General features: G+C 42.4%; 1 protein-coding gene across 3 annotated transcripts in view; it reads right to left on the bottom strand.

The window, feature by feature from the left end:
- Positions 1-4,569: 4,569 nt before the first annotated feature.
- The window catches only part of Pgi (glucose-6-phosphate isomerase), a 31,218-nt gene continuing 9,832 nt past the window's right edge, over positions 4,570-25,955 (bottom strand). For all 3 annotated transcript variants that reach the window (XM_075877471.1, XM_075877470.1, XM_037427579.2), the window contains exons 9-15: positions 25,269-25,352; positions 18,852-19,014; positions 17,710-17,786; positions 15,641-15,769; positions 5,518-5,593; positions 5,369-5,435; positions 4,570-5,260 (exon numbers count right to left, since the gene is read on the bottom strand). In XM_075877471.1, coding sequence (XP_075733586.1) covers positions 5,137-5,260; positions 5,369-5,435; positions 5,518-5,593; positions 15,641-15,769; positions 17,710-17,786; positions 18,852-19,014; positions 25,269-25,352 — 720 coding nt within the window. In that variant the 3' untranslated portion in view covers positions 4,570-5,136. The remainder of the gene's footprint in view (positions 5,261-5,368; positions 5,436-5,517; positions 5,594-15,640; positions 15,770-17,709; positions 17,787-18,851; positions 19,015-25,268; positions 25,353-25,955) is intronic.

The raw sequence follows: 25,955 nt of genomic DNA, 5'->3' as shown, positions 1-25,955 counted from the left end.
AACCCCTCAACAAGCTTACAAAAGACGGTGTCTCGTTTGTTTGGGGTCCCGATCAGTGTCATTCGTTTGACACCCTCCGAAACCTCCTCCAGGCTCCGCCTGTACTGGGTCATTTTGACGAAAGCGCTGACACGGAATTACACACTGACGCCAGCAACATTGGACTAGGAGCGGTATTAGTTCAGTGGCATAATGGCGTAGAGCGCGTGATCGCTTATGCGAGCAGAACGTTATCCCCAGCGGAGAAAAACTATTCTGCAACCGAGAATGAATGCCTCGCTGTTGTCTGGGCCATAACAAAGTTCCGCCCATACTTGTATGGCCGCCCATTCAGGGTAGTTAGCGACCACCATTCCCTTTGTTGGCTCGCAAATCTCAAAGATCCCTCAGGTCGTCTAGCACGATGGAGCCTTCGGCTACAAGATTTCGATGTCACCATCGTCCACAAATCTGGGCGAAAACACACCGACGCCGACTGTCTCTCACGTGCACCGGTCGAAAATGCCAATACTGACCTTGAAGACGACGACACTTTTCTTTCTGCCGTATCAGCAACCCGCTTAGCTGAGCAACAGCGTCACGACTCGGAGCTCATTCCGCTGATTGACTACCTGGAAGGACGCAATTCCCAGCCTCCTCGAAGCTTTGCACGCTCGCTATCCTCCTTTTGTTTCCGCGATGGAGTGCTTTACAAGAAGAACTTTCATCCTACACAAGCTATGTATCTGCTTGTTGCGCCAACTACGCTTCGTGGTGACATTTTACGTGCGTGTTATGATGAGCCATCGTCCGGACACCTCGGCTATACGCGCACGCTGCAACGGATTCAACGCTCCTACTACTGGCCACGTCTCGCAAAGACTGTGAAGCATTACGTTCGCACATGTCGCGACTGTCAGCGACGTAAGGTTCCACCTTTACGACCAGCGGGACTACTGCAACCAATAGACCCACCAAAGGCGCCCTTTCATCAGATTGGCATGGACTTGCTGGGGTCATTTCCCACGTCTTCGTCTGGAAACTGGTGGATTGTGGTCGCTACCGACTACTTAACACGCTACTGTGAAACGAAGGCGCTTCCAAAAGCAACCGCAACAAATGTCGCCCAATTTTTCGTGAACAGCATCGTCTTACGTCACGGTGCTCCAGCTGTCGTCATAACTGATCGTGGGACAGCTTTCACCGCAGAGATGCTGCAGGAAGTCTTGCGATTAAGTGGCACAGAACATCGCAAAACAACGGCTTACCACCCGCAAGCAAACGGGCTGACTGAACGACTCAATAAGACAATTGCAGACATGCTGTCGATGTATGTGGACATCAATCACAAGAACTGGGACGCCATACTTCCCTACGTAACTTTTGCGTATAATACTGCTGTTCAAGAAAGTACCGGTTTCACACCATTTCGCTTAGTCCACGGTCGCGAGGTCACGACGATGCTCGACGCCATGCTCCTGCCCGACAACTTAGAAATATACCGCACCGATGCCGCCAAATTCGCGCAGTGTGCAGAAGAGGCCCGTCAAATTGCTCGTCACCGTATTCAACATCACCAAAACGCAGACGCACGCCGCTACAATCTTCGTCACCGTGAAGTTATTTTCAAGCCCGGTGATGAAGTCTGGGTGTGGACCCCTATCCGACAACGTGGCCGTTCAGAAAAGCTTCTTCGCCGCTACTTCGGCCCTTACAAGGTCGTACGACGTCTCAGCGACGTCACATACGAGGTTCTCCCAGAAGGCACTTCGAGACGTTCCCGTGTCACCCCGCGAACTGAAGTCGTTCATGTTTCACGACTGAAACCATACTTTTCGCGCTGTGAATCACCAGTGAGTGGCTGACTTTATTCGTCTCTCCCTTACATTCTTTCCTATTTTTTTTATTTCTCATTTAACTCTTGACTCCACAACCACCTATGTTATTCCGCCTTACATGGTAATTTTACACCTATGTTATTTACACCTATGTTATTTTGCTTACATGGTAATTTTCATCTCATTTTCTTTTTTTTTTTGCCTTCATGTACAGCATCGGGACGATGCTTCTTGGGAGAGGGGGTAATGCCACCATTGATGAACGAGCCGCTGTGGCTCATACCCGTTTTGGGCTACGAAGAAGAAGAGAACGTTTTGGTTGCTCCGGTTCGGGTGAGCTCCTGGCTGCAGATCTTGTTTTTGCCCGCGACACTATGCAGGGATATCACTTCCTCATCTGAAGGCAAGTTTCGTGATTTCAAGTGGTGTTGCAATCATTGGAAATCAACAGAAGTTGTTTGTGAAGAAGTAATATATTTCCTATGCCAGTACTCGTCACAAATTCTGTACACACTACAAAATAGACCAATCCACACAAAGCACTCTCATTGTGTACTTTGACACAATGATAACATTAGCGCTGAAAACCATAAACACCCATGCAACAGACTTCATGTGTGAAAATTGACTGCTACACTAAGCATTTATTATTGTTTTACCATAAAAAAATCAGTAATAGCTCGTAATGGTGGCACTCTGACACATTAAGTAGCCTCTGCATAGATCAGTGTTACACAGACAAAATGGGCATCACCACAAAATGCAGTTGCTAGATAAAAATGTGTAACATGATATCCGTATAAGAGCAGTGGCTGTAGACAAGTAAGGAAATTTTTTCCCTGCAGTGATTTGCCAATGTAATATTGGCAGACGTGGTTAAATGTAGCCCTTAAGAAATAATCGTAGTAGCTGGCATTTGCTACATCTTTATCAATATTTTTCATACCTTTTTTTTCCTTCCTAATGAAAGTTAGTGCAAGCCCGGCCACAGTGGTCTAGTGATTATGGCACTCAACGCCCAACCTCAAGTTCGCGGGATCGAAACCCAACTGCGGCGTCTGCATTTTCGAAGGGGGGCAAAAATGTTTGAGGTTCATGTGCTTAGTCTATTCTTACAATAGCTTATATTCAAATTTATAATAAATGCACAACCATGGAAACAGCTCATCAACCTTGCTTTGTGTGTTCCCTTGTCTCCAATTTTCAGGAACAGTTTGGTAGTGAAGATAAGAGCAAGCTGTGCAATCAGACTAAGAATTATATACTAGCCAACTGAGTAATTCAGAAGACACTGGATTTTACAGTTTTCCTCAAGGGATGTATGGTTTTAAATCAACTTCAATGTAACTTTCTTATTTAGTGTCCTACTGGGAATTATAAAAATGCAGAAAGTGTGTATATTTTTTAAACAGTACTGTAATTCTTTTTTCTGCATACATTTGTTTTACACATAGGAAACAAAATAAACTTAGTACAACCACCATCAAATGATGACCAGGTCTAGTTTTGTCACTGTAGGCTCACACAACACCCCTATTTTATGAATGCCAGGCCGATCCAGCCGTTCACTACCCTCTTCTCTGGCATTTCCTGCTCTTGCCCATCACCTAGCCTTTGAATGCACTTTATGGTCTTGAGGAATGGGACCCCTCAATCAGTGCCTCACAACAGAAATCATATCAAGTAACTTTTTTTTTAGTTGTGTACAGATCAGTGGGGTGACGCCTTGCATTCCAGATGCTCACAATGTTGGCAGTCACGCTGGCTCTGTAAAAGATAAGCTGTTTCGAGATAGGGCGTGTTGGTAGCGCTATGGAGGCAACCAATCGAGAAGCATCATTGGAATGCTACTGCATGCGCTGTGCTGTGATGCGATAGCACATTGCTTCTAGACACAAAGGAGCACAAAGAAACAAATCTGACAGACATATGATATTGCAATGGAAAACATGACCCCAACTCTGGGGCAAAGTGCTCGGAAGCACGTGCGCCCCAAGCAGCGCTACTAATCATGTAGCGTCGCATCACGACCACTCCCTGAACCAAGGTGGACCGACAAGTCCCGTTGAGAAGCACGCGTTAGCACGGGCATTGAAAAAAATAAAGGTGTTGGCTCACAAAGTTCAAGCAAGGTTTCCAAAAGGCACTTTATTCTCACAGAATGAGGAGTTAATAAAGAAATATATTGGAGGATGAGCCTTAAGATGTTATCTGTTTTATCTTCAGTCTTCTGGGATACAAGAATTCAGCTTCATACTTTAAGGATATTCTGCAGAGCAAGCAACTAGATGGCCATCTACATGAGAGAAACCCACCACGGTGGTCTAGTGATTATATTCTAACCTTGTTTCGACGTAAATGAAGAGTAGTCTTGCAATAGATACAATGTTAAAAATTTGTGTAACAAATTTTTGGGTATAACGAATTTAGACTAGAGCTAAACTGCCAACCTGAAGGTTGCAGGATCGAGTACCAGTCGTAAGGGCTGCATTTTCATGGGGGCAGAATGCTTGGGGCCTATGTACTTAGATTTAGGAACGTCTTCTGAACATCAGATGGCCAAAATTCTCGGAGCCCTCACTATGGCATCCCTCAAACATATCGTTTTAGGATGTAAAAACCCAACAATTATTAATATGTCGAAAGTGCATGCGAGTAGTACCTTACACACAGTGAATTCAAATAACAATATGTCGCAGTGTAATGATTGACTCACTCCTTGATCCACATCATCAATCTATCCAAGACAGACTGACCAATATGTCAAACATTTATTTTCCTTAAATACATCACAGTTGTACAATGCACACACATGAACTAATAGCTTACGCACTAAGGAAAACTAGAGAAGGTACCAAAAGTCTACACCACAAGCTAAGTTGTATTTCCCATTTGCCTGCTTCAGATCTATTGCGAAATATATTGGTATAGTGAGCATATGTTAGAAACGCAGTCAGCACACACTGAGCAATAACATTTATTGAGATTACATACATGCTCCCTACTGGAGCAGTTTCACTCAAACAGCCTTCTCCCTGAATATCTTACTATTAGCATTTATGAAATCTGAACGCCAGCAGAACTTCGCTACAGATGTTGCAAAACTAGAAACTCATGAAAACTTAACATGTAATTCTGAATGCAAAACAATGTCAGTAGTTTGAAGACATACATTCATTTATTTTATAATGCAAGAGCCATTGACATGCCTCTCACAGCTTCCAAATTACTGCCTTTATTGTAAGTTTAGTTGCTCAATTGAAAATGCTGCTTTGAATCATTAAGTAATTTTAACACCACCAAATCATGGACAAAAAAGCTACTTGTTGTAGGACTTGATGAAGTTGATCAAGCCATTTGTCGATGAATCATGAGTAGACACTTCATTTTTGCCTTTCAGCTCCGGCTCTATGACTTTGGCCAATTGCTTGCCAAGTTCAACACTGGAAAACAGAATTGATTGAATTGATTCACCTTTTTACGGAGTGCATGTGTGTGTTTGTACAGAATGATGTAGTGATACACACACATGCACAAAAAAAGAGGCTTACCCCCACTGATCGAAGGAATTGATGTCCCATATGACGCCTAAAGTGAAGATCTTATGCTCATACATTGCTGAAAAATAAAGAAATAAATGTAGTATAAAGTTTTCAAGTAAACCAAACATAAGTACATTTTCACAAGCTGATGTACTCACCGATCAGCATTCCTAGATTGAATGGTGATATCTTGTCGACAAGAATCGAGTTAGTTGGTCTGTTGCCTTCAAAAACCTTTAAAAATAGATTAAAAAAAAGAAATTATGTCACATCCTAGAAGTGAAACAGCAGCAATTTTTTACAACATAGTATACAGTGCTACTAAAGCAAGCATGACATAGAACTCCCAATTTCGCAAAGCTCCCACAGCTAAAACAGCTGATACAAACAAGCAGGGCAGTGAATAATGCCAGTGTGTGACGAAAGCTTATCGACGTATGTCGATAAGCACACAATGTCAGCTTTAGGTTTAAAACAAAAAAATTTATAAAACAAGCAAGATAAAGTACAAAGCTTAAAAGCTTACTCTGTGAATAGTGACCACGACAACTTCAACTGTTTCAATACATCTTGAATGTCTTGGTAACACATGTAAATGCTTTAAAGGGGCCCTGCAATACTTTTTGAGCATGGTCAGAAAACGCTGTCGATCGGTAGTAAAGGCTCCCGACAACATGCGAGCGAAATACTATAGTGCAGCACACGGCCTAGAATTCACAATAAATTATCAAAGTCGGCTAAAAATTGCTTTCTCTTCTGTCGACAAATGACGGAAGACGCTCAAAATTCACTCTTAGAAAGCCCATCAAGCGGCCATTGGCGGATTTGAACATGGCACGCTCGATCGTTACAGAAATCACGGCGGGAGGCCACGACTTGTCAACGCATGTGCACAAGTTCACACTGAAAAACCCGCGCGCTTTCGAAGAAAAGAAAAAAGTGCTCAAGGTTACAAGGTGCGAATGCATACATTCTTTGCCCCTGACATACCCTCCTTCCCTGCTTAGCTTCCAGCACTTTCGACAGGACAAGAGACGGGAGAATGGCATTGCAGCATGCGACAAATCTTTAACTCCACTCGCACTAGACAGATTCTTAACATTTTTGTGGCGTTGAAATCATGAAGCAATAAGCTCTTCCAGGGAATTCATTCCATGATTACTTGAAAAAGTATTTCAGGGCCCCTTTAATATGCTGCATAACTACGGTACAATTGTCGGAGGTGGAGCATTATTTTTACATAAATTAATTAAGCATTCACTGGTTTATATCAATTTAACCTTTCATCTACTGGTCACTATTGAAGGTTTTTTTATTATTTTACTAATCATTTGAAATTTTTGATGGGCCCTTCTATTGAAAAAAAAGAAAAGCTTTGTACTAACAAAGGAGCCAATTTATACATTTGACTAACGCAACCAGGATGACAATTACAAGTGAATAAAACTCCAATAAAGAATTAGTTTTGGTTCGTTAAAACATACCGAGCACTAATGAACAGTGAAGGTATAAAGAATATACATTAGGAAACGGAATACACACTGCAGAACAAAACAAAAATATAAAAGACATTAAAAATAAAAGTTCAGGCCCTACAACAATAGGCATAAAATTGCTATGAGCAAATCTGAAGACAATTTTGTTTTTTTTTTCTTTTTTTTAACAGTTTAGGTTGGGCTAAAGATTGTTATAATTGGCCAAAACAGCGGTGCCAACCGATACTTTTAGCAACCTCTCAGCCAGCCTACAAGAATAGTCACTATAATGCTACTGAAATCGACGCGAATGCCATTATGCATAGGTATCTGCACTGAAGGGGAAGGAACGGAGGTCAGTCCTTCCTCTCCTCACTTCTAATGAGCGAGAGTGTGTGTGCGCATGCACATGCAAGGGGTAGGAGGAAAATTAATTTTCTGAACATTGATTACTTTGCAAGCAGCACATGAAAGCTTAGATGCAGAATTTTTTCGGGGCTCGTCATCCTCCATTGACTTTACATTAATATAGCAAATGATCATTCATGGTAAATAGAAAATTGGCTTGGTCATGCCTCCTTTAAGTCGCATTAAATTTTTTGTTCATAACAAAACAGAACAAGCAAAAATCACCACAACACAATGATGGCTCTAACGATTAAATATTTGCTTAACACAAAGTTCGAAACTAAAAAAACAGCATAAAAAGCAAAATATATATTGAGAGACTATGTCTTTTTAAAACTTGCTTTGGCATTCAAAATTTGGTTAAAGTACGATTAGAAACAGTTGTATCATTAAACGGATGTGTCTGGTTTTGCAATGTTGAGCAACACAGATCAATGGCCATCAACATAGCTGGAAATGTATGGATCATAGAATCGCAAGGCAGTCAGCAATAAGGCACTGTTTCGTGGATGCAGGTTGCGCATTGCCTGCCATCGAAGATGAAGTTTAACCTAACATCCGATAGAGCTGGGTAAAGCTTGGGACCAACTGGCACTCCCAGGCATCGCGTTTGAGGTTTTGTTACATCTAATAAGATCTTTAATTTCTGCATTTAGGATTTCAAGATGCCTACCCCCTCCCCTTTTCATGCAAAAGAAACATCGCAGTATGGGGGGGGGGGGGGGGGGCAACCGTCTTGTAAGCGTAAAATTCGCATTGTGGTAATCGCGGTGATACGTACCAACATCAAGCGAGATTGAAAGGGTCATTACACCCCAAATATTTGATATTAGAAAAACAAGCCATTGGTTTTCATACCTTGATATATGCACAAAACATTTCTTAAGTCAAAAGAACTCCCCTTCAGGGACACACGTGAACAGGGATGGCGCAGCTGGCTACCGCACAAGTGTGTCAAACATTTAGGTTTGCTCCACCGAAGTCATATGCGCAAATTGACATGAAGACCCAAATGCTTTGCCCCACCCCCATCTTTAAATGCCTTTAATCAATCACTGTGTTAGCTGCATATTTTTGGAGCTCATAGTCCCTATGAATAATAGCATCACAGCAACCACAGTTTTGCTCGTGGTAGTAGCGGCAAACGGTAGTTCCGTTAATAATCCGTCTGCGCTGGCCACACACGTCTTCGAAACTATGTCACTTTTTGCTATCAATGATTGCATCTGTAGCCGTTTTTGTCACCATTTGCGGGAAGAAGCGTCACTTTGACTGCGTAAACATTGGACGTGCATGCTGCATTTATGGAGTTTCGTCTGTTTGTCGTCCCCATGTATGATCGCGTCGAAAGTGAGTGCAATTTCCTAGCCTGTGCGTGTCCATCTGAAGCTTCCAGAATGTTGCTCTCAGCCATTGCTTGACGATTTGGCAACGAAGTTCGTTTCACCTGGCGAGACCGGCCAAAGTTTTCGGGACATCCGAGTTTTGGCTCACGGGACACAGCGAAATTTGGCTGAAGCATTTCGCGAATTCATATCACCGAGATTCTACTGTACATTTACATTTTCGATGTAGGCGAAAATGCTGTCGGCCTGTATGCTCAGAATTGGGTGCACGTTAAAGAACCCCAGGTGGTCAAAATTTACGGAGTCCACCACTACGTCATCTTTCATAATCATATGGTGGTTCTCCTATGTTAAAACCCACATATCAGTCACTGTCCATATACATGAATGCCTCCATATTCATTTAAGCTATAATGCAATAGGCAAATAGTTTTGCAAAAAAATCACAGCATATTCATGGAGTGAGTTATGATGAATGGGGCGAAGCGTCTGTGCATCCATCCGTCCTTTTGCACACACTTTTATTGAATAAACGCCATCTAGGAAATAATACGAGAAATGGTGATAAGACAGCACCATCGATTACACTGTTCGGGAGATACTGCCGGTTACGCCTGATGCAGGACAAGGTTAAACTAAGAGGTGCTTCGTGCTTGAAAGCTTAAATTGCATAGCATTAGATTTTTGTTAATGTGGCCAGATCATGCAAAGAAATTTTGATTTCCGGGAGATTTTCCAACCAACCCTAGAAACACGAGAAATGGTCCAAAATCCGGGAGTTTCCTGGCAAATCCGGGAGACCTGACAGGTATGCTTAAGTATCGCAGGTGAGGAAGCCATTGAGATTTTTAACACATTCAAGTACCAGCAAGAGGAAGATAGCATCGACTACAAAACAGTCGTGCAGAAGTTCGATGCACGTTTTATCAGACAAAGTGGCATAGTGCATGAACGCTATGCATTTCGCTCAAGGATCCAGAAGCCGGGAGAACCCTTCGACCATTTTGAAGGGATCTGAAAACACAAGGAGTAGCGTGCAACTTTGGCCGACTTAAGGAGTCAATCAGAGACCAGATCGTTTATGGGACCACAGACAGCAACCTTTGAGAAACACTTAAGGGATAACAATTTGTCTCTACAAAAGGCAGAACTGGCATGCAGTGCTGCAGAAGCAGCAGCAGCACATGCGAACAGAAACAGGCAGATCCAGTACGTGTGGATCCTGATGGCAAAACGTTTTCACCAGAACCTGCCTTTTCCAAGTGTTTAAATGTGGGCGCAAGCATGCACCACAAACATGTCCAGTGTTGGGGTTGAAGTGCAGGACGTGCCACAGGCGCAACCATTTTGCCATATGTTGCAAAGCATCCACAGAAGTTCATGAGATCCTAGGCTTCGAAGGCAACTTTGACATTCTGCAGGTGTCAAATTTAGGCAAAAGTCAACGCAGCTGGACAATGCGAGCTGAAGTCAAGAGCCTGCCAGAAGACCTACAAGTTGACACTGGAGCACAAGCAAATTTGCTGCCTTTGAGCTGCTACCTCGAGATGCACCCTCAGTGACTGCTGAATCCAAGTAAGTGAGGTGCTAAGTATGTTCGTATGGAGCAGGGGCAATTCAGCATGTCGGGGTCATATGTACCAAAGTCGCACTGAATGATTCAACCTCAGTGCTAAATTTTTTACCATCTAAAAGGGGCGTCAAGCGATTCGAGACTCTCATGTATGGCAACTCAAGGGACTTGTGCCATGTGTTCGCAGCGGGTCCGAGAACAGCCATGAAGGGCTCTGACAAATTTCGCCATCTGTTCACTGGAACCGGTTGCATGCCACGAATACACAAGATGGTATTATGTCAGAGTACCATAGCCGTTGTCCAGGCTACACAGCATGTTCCAGTGGCCTTGCAACAACCCCTCCAGATGAAATTGCACAGCATGCAACAAGCCGGCATTATCACGAAGGTGACCGAGCCTACAGACTGGGTGAGTGCAATCGATATTGTTCGAAATAATGACGGGAAAATCTGAGTGTGCATCGATCCACGAAACATAAATGAGCGCTTAAAACGAGAACATTACATAACGCCTCGCAGAGAAAACCGAAGCAGAGCTGGCCGGTGCGACAACTTTCTCGCGCCTGGATGCAAACTCTGGATTTCACTGGATCCCTCCAGATGACAAAACCTCCCAAATTTGCACCATTACAACACCCTTCGGCTACTACCAGTTTCTGCGCTTGCCCTTTGGCATAGCATCTACTTCAGAGATCTTCCAGAGGACCTTGAATGAAATTTTTGAAGAACTTCCTGGAGTCAGAATGTACGTTGATGACATCCTTATCTGGGGTACATCCATAGAAGACCACAATGAGCGTCTTAGGTAAGTGCTACGAGCAGCTGAACATTCTAGGCTAAGATTCAACCCAGAAAAGTGCACTATTGCGGTTGAACAGATAGAAATTTTTCAGACATGACTGAAAAAATGGCATCATACCAAGCCCATCTTAGATAAATCGCATGCTACAAATTCCAACACTGGTTGGCAAGCTGGTGGTACAAAGGCTGCTGGTCACCATCAACTACTTTGGCCAATTCCTGCTGTCATTCAATGAAAGAACAGCATTACTGAAAAACGTGATCAAAACCCCGCCGCGGTGGTATCGGCTGCCGACCGGTGGTCTCGGTACTCGGCTGCTGACCCGCAGGTCGCGGGATCAAATCCCTGCTGCGGCAGCTGCATTTCTGATGGAGGCGGAAGTGCTGTAGGCCCGTGTGCTCGGATTTGGGTGCATGTTAAAGAACCCCAGGTGGTTGAAATTTCTGGAGCCCTCCACTACGGTGTCTCTCATAATCATATGGATGTTTTGGGACGTTAAACCCCACATATCAATCATCCAAGGGCGTGATCAAGAAGAACCGCATTTTCGAATGGACAGAACTATAATCAGGAATAGAAGCACTTATGCGACAGTTTAAACAAATAACCTTTGCTATATGATCCTTAGAGAAAAACCAATGCGTCGTGCGAAGTGTCACACAACGGGTTTGGATCGGCTTTGTTGCAATATCACAACAACATGCGAAAACTGGTCGCGTATGAGTCACGAGTGTTCAGAAAAATAGAGCAACAGTATTCACAAATTGAAAACTAAATGTTAGCATTGATATATGGCTGTGAAAGATTATCATTGCTCGGAAACTAATAGGCAATATGCCGCCAAGGCTACAGAATTTTTCCCTCCATGTGCTGCGTTACGACCTTGACTTGCAATTGATTCCAGCGAAGCAGCTCGTTCTTTCTGACATGCTCTCAAGAGCCACAAGCAGCAAAGCGGGTAACACTGACAGCGACAACGTAGAAGTCCACGCGGTAAATGTGACGTCTTCCTTAGTGAGCGATCGAACATTGAAGCAGTTCGCAACAGGAACAGAGAGGGACGAACAGCTGAAAGACGTTCTGAAGAACCTAGAGCCCAGAGAGCATATCAAGGGCCAACAAAAGCTATTTCAAACATAACTACCTATCTCAAGTTAACTCAAGTTAAAGGCATACTTTTTAGAGGCTGTAAGATGATAATACTGGCTACTGTGAGGCACGAAATGCTTGATTGCATTCACCGAGATCCACCTAAGCATCGATAAATAAAAATCAAGGTCAAGACATTTGTTTTTTTTTTGCCTGGAATGAATCAAGATATCGAATCAATCTGCCATAAATGCGCACCATGCAGAAAACACCCCTACGAACAGGCGACACCCGGAAGATGCGTCTGGCACCACTCCAGCCTTAGTACCATGTAGGGGCGCACCTTTTCGAATATAGTGGTAGAACATATACTTGTGTGCTCATGATGAGCTCTCTAACTTTCCCTGGGGTGAACTTGCTCAAGGACACAACTTCGAGAATGGTCATAGAAGCAATGAGTGCAATTTTCGCCAGGTATGGTATACCAGTTGAACTTTGTACAGATAATGGACCGCAGTTCACAAGTTGTGACTTCGCTGCATTCTCTCAGCTGTACGATTTCGAACATGTCACTTCACGCCCAAGGAGCCACAGTCAAATGGTCTCACGAAAAAGGGAGTGCAAGTTGAAGAATACAAAAGAAAACCACTGATGCGAAACCAGACATTTAACTTAGATTACTCACTTACGGGATGACAGCAATGAAGGGTGCCCCTTTACCTCCCAAGGTGCTACAAGGAAGGCAACAACGAACAACGGTGTCGGATGTCCGTGCCATTCCAACATTTCAGGTCTGAAACAATGGCTTGAGCAATGCGTGGAGGAGGAAACTCGTGTCGCTGGGAGCAGGCGACACCGTTTGATTAAAACGAGGGTCATGGTCGACTGATGCACAAGTCCTCGAGCCGTGCAACATTCTCAGGTCATACCATGTCGTTACCGAGGAAGGAAAGGTTTTCTGCCGCATTCGACAGCACCTACGTCTAACCAGTGAAAGCTTTTGATGGTGCACGTGTTCCCACAGCAGTGAGAACTTCGCCGAACAAGCTACAAATTCCAGTAGTGGGCCCGCAATTCGACATGCAGCCAATGTGGCAACCACCACTACAACTTCTTTGAGAAGTTCGAGAAGACGGTGCCGGCCACTACAGCGGTTGACCTATGACAGAAACTTTGTGCAAAAGTCATGTTCAGCTTCCTAGTGGTGTGCGATGAATGTTGCTTTTGCAGTACACTGTTCTATCCAAAAACTTCCTGTTAAAGAATTTCAACAGTTTTGTTTGTATTCGTAGTTGTAAATGTCTGAACGAACCGTGGTTAAGTCACTGAAAAATTCGCGAGCAATTCGAAGAATGTTGTCAAGTGCCAGCTCGGCCGTGCTTATAGACGAGTCAATAAGAAGAGACATGTGCTGAGCATATCTATCCACGATGAAGGAAATCTGGAAGCCATGAGTGACTCCTTCAGTTGGCGATGAAAACGTACAATTATTCTATTGGCAATGGGGTGATAAGAAATAAACAAGATGTGGTTGACACCAAGGAGCCAAGAAAATTTGGCGAACGATCTTGAGTGTTGATTGGAGATCAATGGCGACCACTATCAGTCATAATGGTGGAAGGGATACCGTCACAGCTAATCTACACAATGACGAACATAGCAAATGCTGATGGACACTAAAGCAGATGTCGGTGTTCCATGATCGATAAGAATGTGACAAGCATGTCCCTTGAGGAAATGTTGAAAGTGCTTCAGAGCCAAATAGATCATGAGCAGCTTTCAACTGAGGGTGCTGTAGTACTGCTCAGGAGGGGCAAGCTTCTTGGAAAAGGAGGCAATGGGCTGCCAAGCCCCAGCAACGAATAGCAAGACTGCGCTTACAGCAGTGCCAGATGTGTCTACCATGTTGGGAATTGCATTTGAAGTGCGCGAAGAGCATAGCACTGGCAACGGATTCTTCCATGTTTCTAAATGCACACTCATCCATACGTATTGTTGAGGCCCGTAAGAAGGTTGTTGAGAAGCTGCAGTATGTCGACGCGGCAAGGATATAAGTGAGGGTAAAAGTTGGAAGAAATTCACACAGCTGTCTGGTAATGGATGGCTTAAGAAGTTAACAAATGGCAGCTACATGAGTTGGTAGTGGATGAATGCCACATGCATTGATGCGATGGCCGAGGAAGTCGAGCTGTGTGACACTGAACCCTCTCTTAGGGTAGGCATTTGGGACAGCATCATGGTCCTGCGTCCCTTTTTGTCCCATGTCTTTAGCGCTGTTTGTCAGTTAATTTTCACTTGCTCTTTGGGCTGCTAACGATGCCATACTTGCTCAGTCTCCGACTAAGCAAGTTCGACCTGAATATTTTAACATATTTGCCGCAGTGTGCCAAGCCCTATAAAGTCAATGTACAAGAACGTAGGGAAATTTCAGAGGCTGTCAGCGTCCAATTTTTCACTTTGTTCAAATTGCAGGTCTGAAACTGCATTACTGAAGCCACTACTACTGGCACGTTGTTCATTTTGCAAGCTCACACCGGCACTTTTGTGGGTCAATCCGTCTGTGGCTGTAGTGGATTCTATATGCCAGCTTCGTCCAAATACGAAGTTGTTATGCAGTGAAGCATATAAAAAAATTTGATGGGGCTATTGTCATGGCGCGAGTACAGTGATGCCTTTACAAATAGGCACAGGAAATGCACGGAGGTATGATCAGAGCAACCACATTAGCATGACTCCATCCCTGACAACCTTATTACGATAAGCCTCTTGAGGTAATTTCTTGGAAATGCATGTGGCCAAGTGCAGTTGTCTGCACATTTTCTCTGACATAACGCACCACCATTTACTGCTGCCTTTTTCTGTGAGACCACAAAGTATGCTGCACACACACATTGCTTGAAACCAGCACAAGAGACCTAATCCATTCGTAGTGCTGCGAAAAACAAGAGATAGGCGAAAAAATATGAGAAGCACCTGGGGAGTGCTGTTAATGCAGCTGGGCAGTGCTTTCGTGTTTTAGTGGGTGGCACGTGGTGCAGAGTAGCCTATTCACATCCAGAGGGGTTGAAGGGCTACAGGAGAGGCAGGCTAAGCTAGCAATACTGGGACGGCTACAATAGAGGTGCTATTGTTTGAGCATGCAGTGGACACTTCGGGCAAAGGTGCAGCTGCTTAACTTTGTTTTTTTTTCTTTAAGAAGTTAGTATTCTATTATTTTTGGCTTAGCAATCGGGCAGCCAGACTTTCATTATTATAATAAATATTGCTGCATGGGAGAATTGTAGAAAGCGAGTTCTTTCATAAAAAAAATCAAAAGTAAATGCAGCAGCTTCTAATTTTTATTAGCAGGTATACTGTTACAAGCAGTGTAGTTTCAGATGGTATACAGTTGAACTGGGTTCAACTGTATTATCACCCCTCATCAGTGAATGTTGCTACTGGATAGTGCAATTTGACAAAATGTCACAATTACTGAAAGTAAGTTTTCTTTTAATTTCCAAAACACAGTATTTTTGTCTAGATATATTTTAGCACTTCCAATAATTTGTTGAACAAAAACTCTTTCATGGCTGTTAGGCAAACTTACCTTGTGTGGAAGAATTTTCTCAAGCAAATCTTTATTCATTCCAGATTTTTCCAACTCAGCCCTGGCTTCTTTTTCAGTTTTGCCTTTCATGAGAGCCTCTGGCTGAGCAAGGAAGTTTGACAACAAAATCTTTAAAGAGAGAGAAAAAGAAAAGTGAGGATAATGGCGCCCCACATTTCTTCACAGAACGATGAAGAGGCTGGTATTTATACCTGTAAGCAAAATGATATGGGTCACAGGTTTATAAAAATTTGGAAGACCTTATATCAAGAAATGGGGGGCAAGTGAAGTTTAGGATGGGCATTTTTATTTTTTATTTTCTTCACATTGCACAATGCTCCCTTCAAACATAAGCATTTAGTTTTACAATGGGTAGCAGAGCACAATGTTCACTTTCAACGTAAGCGTGTAGTTTCATTAGAGGTAACAGCAGTCCCTGAAATACTGTTTCCGGGCTAATCAGCCTTTCACATTTTTTTCATCATTCATCAGCCTTCTAAACAGACCAACAACAAAAGGACTATCATGCGGTGATGGTAACCCTGGTTCAGAATTCCATTTTCTCGACATTCAAGTTTTCCTGAAATGTGCAATTTCTGATCCACGTTAATTAAGTACAAGAGATCGATTTTAGTTCACGAACACGAAACATTTCAATGAAGTTCCCATAGCAAATGTACTGCTTCCCATTTGTTTTTCGCATCATCAGTAGAATGCCTTGGTATGCTTTCAGTTCTCAATGTGAAAGCATGGGGGTGTGGCCTAGAAGTGAAGGCCCCTCTTTTCGGGCAGGGGCACCCTAATTCGACCTCTTCCCCTTTTTATTTGTGTGCACCAGCTGTGGGTGATCAGGTTTTTGTGGGTAAGGATGGCTTTTTGGAACACCCCAATCACCAGCTTCACACGTCAGTGAATACAGTCGAACTCCGCTACAACAAACGCCACTTCAACGAAATTGCCGCTACAACGAAAAATTCATAATTCCCCGTCAGCAGTCCATAGGAGTCAATGCATAAATATTGTTGCCACAATGAACACTTGTTCTTCAGTCGTTTCGCTTCAATGAAATTTCACGATGCAATTCCAGGCTCAGATACTTTTCTTATAGCTATGCGCTGAACCCAATCTTTAACATTTCAATGCATTTTCAGAGCCTGACAATGCGTCAACGAAGTCTAAAACACGCGTTGGCACTACCAGAAACTACCGCTGTTCAGCAAGCATGGGTGCCGCCACTGCTTGACCGCGATGGCAATGAGACTGCCCTGCTTTTGCCACTGGCTTGCAGTAAAAGCAAGCCACTGGCTTGCTTTTGAGCTGCAGATGATCCTAAGCTGAAGCTCAGTCGCTCAGTTCATGATTTCCTTCACGCAGCTGCTAGGTGCAACCGTGGAACGATGCCTTTTCCAATGCTTATCATTATGTTCCCGCTTGGCCAGTGTGGTAACTAATCAGGGTGGCTGTTTGTTCGCATTAACAAAATCAGCTAGCCACGAGTGATAGATGATGAAAACGGTATAGAAGTTGCCGCTCCACGATACCCTGCCTCCATCACGGCGTTGTAGGATACACGTTGACGGCGGACAGCTGCTGATGTTAACGTGTTAATGCAACTGTTTGGTTCGTTCATGAAGGCAGTTTTAGGCGTTGTTTCAGCGTGCTTTTCACCATGGCCTCGCTATGCATGGGTGAGAATCACGTTGTGACACTGTTGGGTAAAAATAGGAAGCAGCGGACACTTTATGAATTTTGAGAATAAACGTTTATTTGTTTTGCTAGCTCAGATCAGCTATATTTTTTTTATTTCACTACAACGAAATTTTTTTTGCACCCCGTCAGTTTCGTTGTAGCAGAGCTTAACTGTACAAGCGTCACTTGAAAAAGTTACTTTGCAGCCAGTACATATAAAACAAACTTTTCCAAGCATGGCCTGTACTTGGCTGCATAAGCAGCACAATGCACAGAAATTTCAGTATCTGTGGCTATCCGATGACTGAACACCGCTGTGCCATATAATTCAACGTTCACAACTCTTTTCCCACAAGGGTAAAGCAGACAGATAAACTTGCCTCATGATGAATTCCATGACTGATTGGGTTGTGAGTTTTTATCGGTGCAATGAAGTCGCAGGGAATCATGCGAGTGCCTAAAGAAAAAAGAAAGGAATTCATTTTTGCAAAGACTGAGGCTTCAATAATAATTTGTGGGCTTTTACATCCCAAAACCACAATATAATTATGAGTGACGCAGTAGTAGACTCTGGAATATTAACCATGGTGCAAGAACTTGGGTGATATCTCTTCACCCTACAGCATAACCAGATAGTGTTTGGTGCTTTCAGTCCCTCCATGCCCCAATGTCACAGCGCCTTGCACGCAACAGAGACTGGCACAAGTATTACTTCCAAACATACCTGGACACATTTTCCATCGCAGCAGGCAGAGTGTAAACACCTAATGTTTATTGCACTGGGATTTCCACCATCTGGTGTTTTTTAACGTGCACCTCCAGCATTTCGCCTCCATCAAAATGAAAGTGCTGTGGCTGGGATCGAACCCGCAACCTTCGGGTGAGCAGCTGAGCACTAAAACCTATGTCCCAGCGCTAAAGCTCCAGTAATCTGGCACTGCAGTTTTATTCTGTATCGCAGAATATCATGACGTGAATAGCAATAGAGGGAGTGCAAAACTGAAAAATCATTTGTACTTGTAATAACGATGCAAGTACTACTTCCATCTGTGTAGAGACTGACTGACACTTTGTAAGCTTACATACCGATGTTTGAACAGAAAAAAAAAATCTTAGAAATTTTTAAACTAGTCCAACATTTAATAGTAGGCATGCCAAAGTGTGGCAAGCAAAGAAGAGAGTGAAGTAATGTGACTTCTCTCCATGAGAAACTAGAAAAAAAATAGCATGGACAAAATACCGGCTTTCTCGCACAGCTGTGTGATTGTGCATGGTGACAATTACAAACATTTTAAAACTATGACAAGAAGGATATCGGCAGGGCAAAAAATTTCAGAGATCTGCTCCTGAGAGACCAAAAGTGCTGCCTTTTTAATATATGGTACCCGCATCTTTGTGGAATCATTCTGAACCATGTGTGTGCAGTGCCGTACTACATTCACTAGCTGTTCTGTAGGTATGTGAAGTTTGTACGAGAATGTTTGTGCAGTGACATGCCATTTTTCACCAAACGCTTACGTACCCTGATGAATGAGTTGGTAGAAAGCATGCTGGCCATTGGTGCCTGGTTCACCCCAGACAATGGGTCCTGTCGTATATGCTACTCTCTGTCCAGTCCGAGTAATGTATTTGCCGTTAGATTCCATGTCACCTTGCTGGAAGTAGGCTGCAAATTTGCTCATGTACTGAAAAAAGAGATTACATTAGAAGTATGCAAAATAACAGCCGAAATTTCAAAAACATTAACTTTACTAAGCTTACATAAAATACGTCCAAGAAAGCACTAATGTGGCAAGAGAATTATTGATTTATATAATCGTAGCACAATATTTTATAACAGTTGTACAATATTGGTGAACAAAATGACTACAAGAAAAGTCTACACAGAGTTCTACTGGAGTCCTCAGAAACCAGCTCCAGGTTCTATATCCGACTATTTTATTTTACTTACAGAATACCTACAACCCTCCACGTGGGTTATTACAGGAGTGGAAAATACAAACATTGTACAAGCAAGGTAATACAATGACAAGATATCCGAAGATTAAACGCACACAGTAGTAACAACATCTTTAAGTCAAGTGTCGCGATGATGGTATTTGCAAATGTATACGACATACAAACATGTATAACAATACATTGCCTACAAAATTAAGAGATTCAAGAAAATAAAACAGTAAATTCATTCACCCGTACCCTAGTAGTTTAGTTAGAACTTGGAGCCAGAACTAATATGGCCAGTCCTTAATATATTATGCATAAATCTAGTATAAATCTTGCCTACTAGGATGTCACACAGAGGACGCACCATCACAGAATTTTGTAGCCAGTGCTCTTCATTTCAATGAGTGGCACAAAAAACAAGTATATAAAAACAAAAAACATCACAAAAACAAAAGGGGGTGGGAAGGGGGTCTCAATCGCAAGCGCCATCAGCGTTGCGGTCTTATAGTGGCTAGGAGTGGCCAAACACACGAGAGTATTTTTCACTAAGGTGAGAGTCTCAAAGGATCAACACAACTAGCATAATCTATTTCAGTCAAAACAACTCGCGTGTGTCTTCCTGGGACACACGTGAACGGATGGGACGGCGCAGATGGCTGCCACAAAAGCGCGGGTCAAAGCTTTGCTCATTACTAGTTTCTTTTGACAGGAAAGCCAAAACGCGTCTGGCCCCTTTTCATTGCGATAGTAATTATATAGACAGTCCAGGATGGTTTTTTTTTTTGCCATCGCCACCGCTGCCGTCCTTCACAGTATGTGTATAACATATCTATAAATATGAACACGCAAAGAAAAACAAGCCACCCGCGCTCGGCGCCGAGCTCGTCGCGATACGCCGACGCATGCGTGTACTTTGCCCCGTGGATGGATGCCTGTGCACGCGCGCTTATCCTTTGATGGGGGAATCGTGTGCCTTCGGCTTTCACTGAAATGAAAGCCGGCCCACATAAGTCACCTTGGTCTCTGCATCAGCCCCTTTTGCAAAAACAGCGCGCTTTTCATACACAGCGAGGTATAACAACTCGGACACTTGTTAGTTTGTACTCATTTGTACCTGTGATAACGTATCATGCATCGTTTTTGTTTAAACAGCGCGTTATGTGTCAAGCGATAAACGTTGTCAGTTTGCTCTCGATCTGCAAGTATCGTTTTCGTGCGTCATTTGAGTGTGAGCAGCGCGCTGGACGTTTCGATCTGCTTGCTGTTCTCAGCATTACATTCCAAGTTGTTGCTGTCGCATTTATTGCTTCGCCCTTGCGGCGAAACGAACTTTTTTTATTTTTGTGCGTATTTATTGCCTTTAACCTACCGGTGCGTGCCCTCGGAGTTCGTAGATCGCTATCGCGTCGCCGCGACCGCGGTTTTGTGCACGGCGGTTGCGGCAAACGGTAGTTCATTTCACAATCCCCATGTGCTTGGCTGCGCACGCGCCTTCAAAATTAAGTCATTTTATGCTATCTATGATAGCGTCTGTCGCAGTTTTGTTTGCAGAGTTTGCGGAAAGCAGCATTGCTTTGACTGGTTGAGCGCACACTTTCGGGGTTCTGTCGGTTACGTCGTCGCCATACATAATCGTGTCAAGAGCGACCGCGGTTTCATCCACAGTGGTTGTGGCAACGACAATCACACGCACTTTAGAAGACAGTACGTATGCCAGTCGCACGCGTACTTCTGAAGCTCCGAGTACGCTGCTCTTGGCCTTCGTACGACGGTTTCCGTACTAAATTTCGTATCACCCGCCGCGATCAGAAAACGAGTTCGGAGCATTCATATTGAGGCCAATGAATATAGTAAAATTTGGCTGGCGAATTTCAAGGGTTCCTATCTGCCACGGTTTTGCATCACTGACATTATACTGTACGTTTACATGAACACCTCTCATACTTATTTATAATAAAATGGGGTAGGTCCGAAAAGCCTGGAGCGGATTGTGCTGCTTTTTTGTCAATGCGGCCAGATCACGCACAGAAATTTTGACTTCCGGGAGATTTTCATGACAACCGTACAACAAAAAAAACGGTCGAAATCCGGGAGCCTTCTGGCCAATCCGGGGAGACTTGGCAGGTATGTGTAGGGATATTAAACTTTATGTCTTCATGCACGCGAATTCTTATGATTTGGCCACCTGATGCTCTTAGGCAAAGGCGATGACTGACACTTCAGGGTCGTAACTCAAAATGCTTGACAAATTCAACTCCACGAAAAAAGTTTGACAACTGGCACTCTTGTTTTGCCATAGATAATACATCCCTCATCAAAAGCCACAAGTTTTTTTCTACTTTGAAGGCAAAGAACTTTCGCACTGCAAAAACAGAGGCAATCTTCAGGTTGCAGTGGGTAGTGTAAAATAAATAAGCCTACATGCATTTTTATATTCCCTATTAGAATTTATGCATCTATAATCTGAAACAAATGTGCTCAAGAGCCAACAGAGGAGTTCATTAAGGCAGAATTAGACACCTACACAGATAACTATATTAACAAAGTTAATGTCACTGGTACTTTTATATATGCATCTCGCTAGGCAACTGCAAATATTCGAGCACTTTGTATACCCAAATTAATATTAATGTATTCTAGTTTGCTTTTATTCTAATTTAATTTAATGAAAATTTTGAAGTATTCTAAATGAACGAATAGGTGTATATTATTCTGCCTGTGACCCCGTATACAGGTGTTTTCACTGTACTGTGGGGATGCTACACCGTGAAGGCACTAATAAAAAATAAAATCTACATTGCATCCAAGTACCCAAGGTTAAATGAATATATTACCCTCGCATCGATCTGTCTTTTCTTAGGATTGTTATGCCAACTTATATGCTTCAAGTAAAGTAAACCTTAAATGTAACGACTTTTACAAGTTATCACTTGTATTCTATTGAAAGTTAAATCCTGATACTATTAAAAGTTGCTTGCACTTCTTTTAAATGGAAAAGAATTACATTTGCACATGATAGCTGGGTCATGACAAAATATGTTCATTTTTTTTTTATTAGATGTTATATAGGGTGCCCCAGCTAAGTTCAGCCAGATTTTCAAAATATGCCGACACACACAATGACGATGCGACTAAATGCACTTTGCTGACCATTGTCTGGAGTGAGCAAGACTATTGCGTTCTAATTAGTTGTTTAATTTAGCTCCTTTAATTAGCCAACTTTTGAAGGAATGAAGGTGGTCATTGAAAAAGTTGTAGATCGGTTTGAAAAACATCTGATTTGGCAGTTTCGAACTTTATGTCTGTTAATTATTAGCATTTTTCGGCTAACTACAAATGCCCCCCAAATACAAAAAAATATGTGACGAACCTACTGGCATGCCGCGATTCTGGTGCTCTCTAGTGCTCTGCATACGAACAATACACTTCCCTCACCGGTTCATGACAGCGATAAGATGTCGCAGCGGTTACCATTCTTGTGGCCGATAGCACGACGAATTCATGGCAAAGCCATCACCATAGTCTCGATCCTGTCGAGACAGCACAATCGGGCAGACGTTGTCGTCATTTGTACAAAGAACATTAAGGAGCACTAGAATCATTATGTGCAACGATGCGCGAGCCGACTTGTCACATGGTGGTACTTTTCTCATTTCGTGAGCATTTGCACTTAGCAGAAAGACACTAACAATAAACAAATATGAAGTTTGAAACTGTCTGATTGGACATTTTGCAAGCCGATCTACAACTGTCTCACTGAAATTTATGACCCATTTTCATTCCCTCAAACAGTTAATCAGAACACAAATAACGGTCCGACTCACTCCAGGCAACAATCGGCAACATGCAACATGTCAGCATATTTTTAAACTCTGGCTATCGATAGCTGAGACACGCTGTATATACTATTAAAATTCGATTCTAACTTGTTCAAACCGAATCACTACTCACTACAAATTTGCTTCGAAGCCTAAAACTCGCAATTCGTACAGGCCTAAACTTCACATATCCTATATATTATAAGCTTAACACAAAATCTCTCTTCAAAAAAAAAAAAAAAAAAAAACTGGAGCTCACCCGCTTCTCACAATGCTGCAATAACTGTTCCACTATGCTAACGTTATGCACACTGGGATTGACAGTGTACCCTGCTTCTGATAGGCCACCACACTTTTATTGTAGCTATTAATGCTCCTGAAAGCAACAGATTCACGACTCTCTCATTTTTATGGGTCTATTTAATGTTGCTGCATCGATAAGTGCTATGTTATACCCCCATAATCAGTTTTTATAACATCAGATAGTACTATTCAGATGGCTTCAGCTACACTTAAGTAGACTTCAATGTCCAAAAACCTAAACTTGCACAGTGGTTTATGAGAGACACCATTAGTGTGGAAGGCTCTGAACTGAATTTGACAAGCTGATGGTCTTTAAAGAAACACTAAAGTGAAAATGAATCAGCGAGATTCATAAGTTATACTCTGAAAACAGTAGTCATTAATTTCACCATCATAGGTTTATTTTAAAAAAAGAATAAAATCAAGGTCAAGTTTTATTGTTATATTTTGCGCAGATATCACAAGTTTTGTATGTTGAGCCCACGGCCCCCTAAGAGGGCAATGAATGAAAGAAGGGAAGAATTTTTGCTCATTTTTTTTATTGCTTAAGTACAACATTAAAGGGGCCCAGCAACACTTTTTCGCTGCAGCACTGGAATTCATGTAGGGCTGCATACCGAGATAAACTAAAGAATTATCAAAACTGGTAAGCAGTAACGAAAGTTAGTTTTCAAAGTTCAAAACCCCAGCAGATAATTAGAATAAAAAAATTTCCTTTCACATTTCACTCTCACAGTGACATCAAAGGCCTTTTCCAATCACGGCGCACGTCTTAGAAAGATGAACCAGACTTCTCACCTCGTGGCAGCTGTTGTGCAGCACTCCTAGCATCATTTTGCAATCGTTATCACATTTTCATATTTGAAAACATACCTTTGTATTTGAGGAAGTATAAAAAGTGCTTTTACAATTTTTAGCAAACAATAGTGTGGACTATCTGGGACCCTATGAGTACTACACATGACTTGTCACGTCGAACTAATCAAAACACATGGCAGATGTCATCACTTCTGATCACAAAAACGGCCACTGTGTGTCACTCTAGTCCTAAGACAGTGTGGTTTCTCCGTAGAATTAAAATTAAAACAGCTTTGTTTTTGGCATCACACTTTGCACAACATTATCAGCACACTCGGAAGTTCGAGAAGAAACAATATGAACAACACGTTAAATTTTTCTCGCAGGGCCCCTTTAATGAGAGCAGACAAAAAAGTATAGTAGATGTTATTGATAGAAATTATGGAAATGTAACCAAATTAAAGGTGACAAAAAAAAATAAGATTCCACTGACTGGGACTGTTGGCTGCAACCTTCGAATGTGTACGATGCTCTAACAACTGAGCTACAATGGCAGTCATCCCCCCTGTCCACGTACTGGGGTATACACGTGCATTTAAACCTGGGAGCGTTAGTCAGCACTGCTAGTAGCCATGATGGCGAGTGTGGAACATTTTTTTTTTTGCTTGCTGGAGTCTCGAAGCACACAACTTTTTTTTTACGAGCTGGCAGGCGACCAATAATTTTTTTAAGCACAACATTAATGAGAACACACGACGAATTCTAGGAAAGTAGAATGAGCAAGTGAGTAAAATGTTGAGTGAGTAGAGTATTGAGTGAGTGATAACTTTATTACGATCTAAAAGTGGCAAAAGTTGAATGGTACTGGAGACCGTGCTAGCTCAGCCAGGTAACTCCACCAGGGATATTATTTCCAGCAATTATGATGTAAATATAAAGAAAGGTTGCTCGGAGCTTTTGCTAGTAGATAGTTTTCTTGTACTACAGTACATTCAGTATTGATTTAATGTAAGTCGCAACTCAAAGGAATTCGGAGATGCAATAAAAAAAATATAGGTCATTTATTCTTTGCATACCTGATCATAAGGCAAAAGGGCATGGCTCTCTGCACCAAAAAGGTTGTAGTACCAGAATCCAAGCACAGCAAGGATTATTGGTATCTGAAAGCACGATTCTTTATTATAAGGTCAAGTCTCAGCTAACATTATAAAAAGTTCTACTGCCTGAAAAAAACACTGAAAGTGCACTCAAATTTATGGCAATTCAAAGACATGCAAGACGAGCCTTTTTTTATACTTTTACTAGAATAAAACTTCAAGACATCGAGGAATATATTCCTTATATTATTTTACTGCTTTTCCACCACGCATGCAGCATAACCGTTTCAGACACGAGCCATGGCATGATTCAGCTACGGTTATGAAGTGTGGCCGAAAGACATACTTAATCTACAGGTTTCATTGCAAAAGTATTTAAAATTCTATTTTTTTTAAAAGTGTGCATGAGTGGAGTGAACTGCAGCTGGCTGATAGAATTCACAACTTCTGGTTCTTTCTACTGTAAATTTAATGAATTTCATTACAATACAGTTATTCTATTGTACATATTGTATATAACTTGTCAATTTTTTCTTCCTTGTACCTTGGGTCTTATTTATGACAAGTAGAAGTACCAAATAAAAGTATATATGTGATTGGCACTTTGCAGAGATGGCAGGCACTGAGAAGTGAAATGGCCACATAAACACAAAAGGACAGCAGGCA

Source organism: Rhipicephalus microplus, chromosome X, assembly GCF_043290135.1.
Source record: "Rhipicephalus microplus isolate Deutch F79 chromosome X, USDA_Rmic, whole genome shotgun sequence".
NCBI lineage: Eukaryota > Metazoa > Arthropoda > Arachnida > Ixodida > Ixodidae > Rhipicephalus > Rhipicephalus microplus.
Note: the sequence above shows the minus strand (reverse complement) of the source record. Positions and strands in the feature narration are given on the sequence as shown.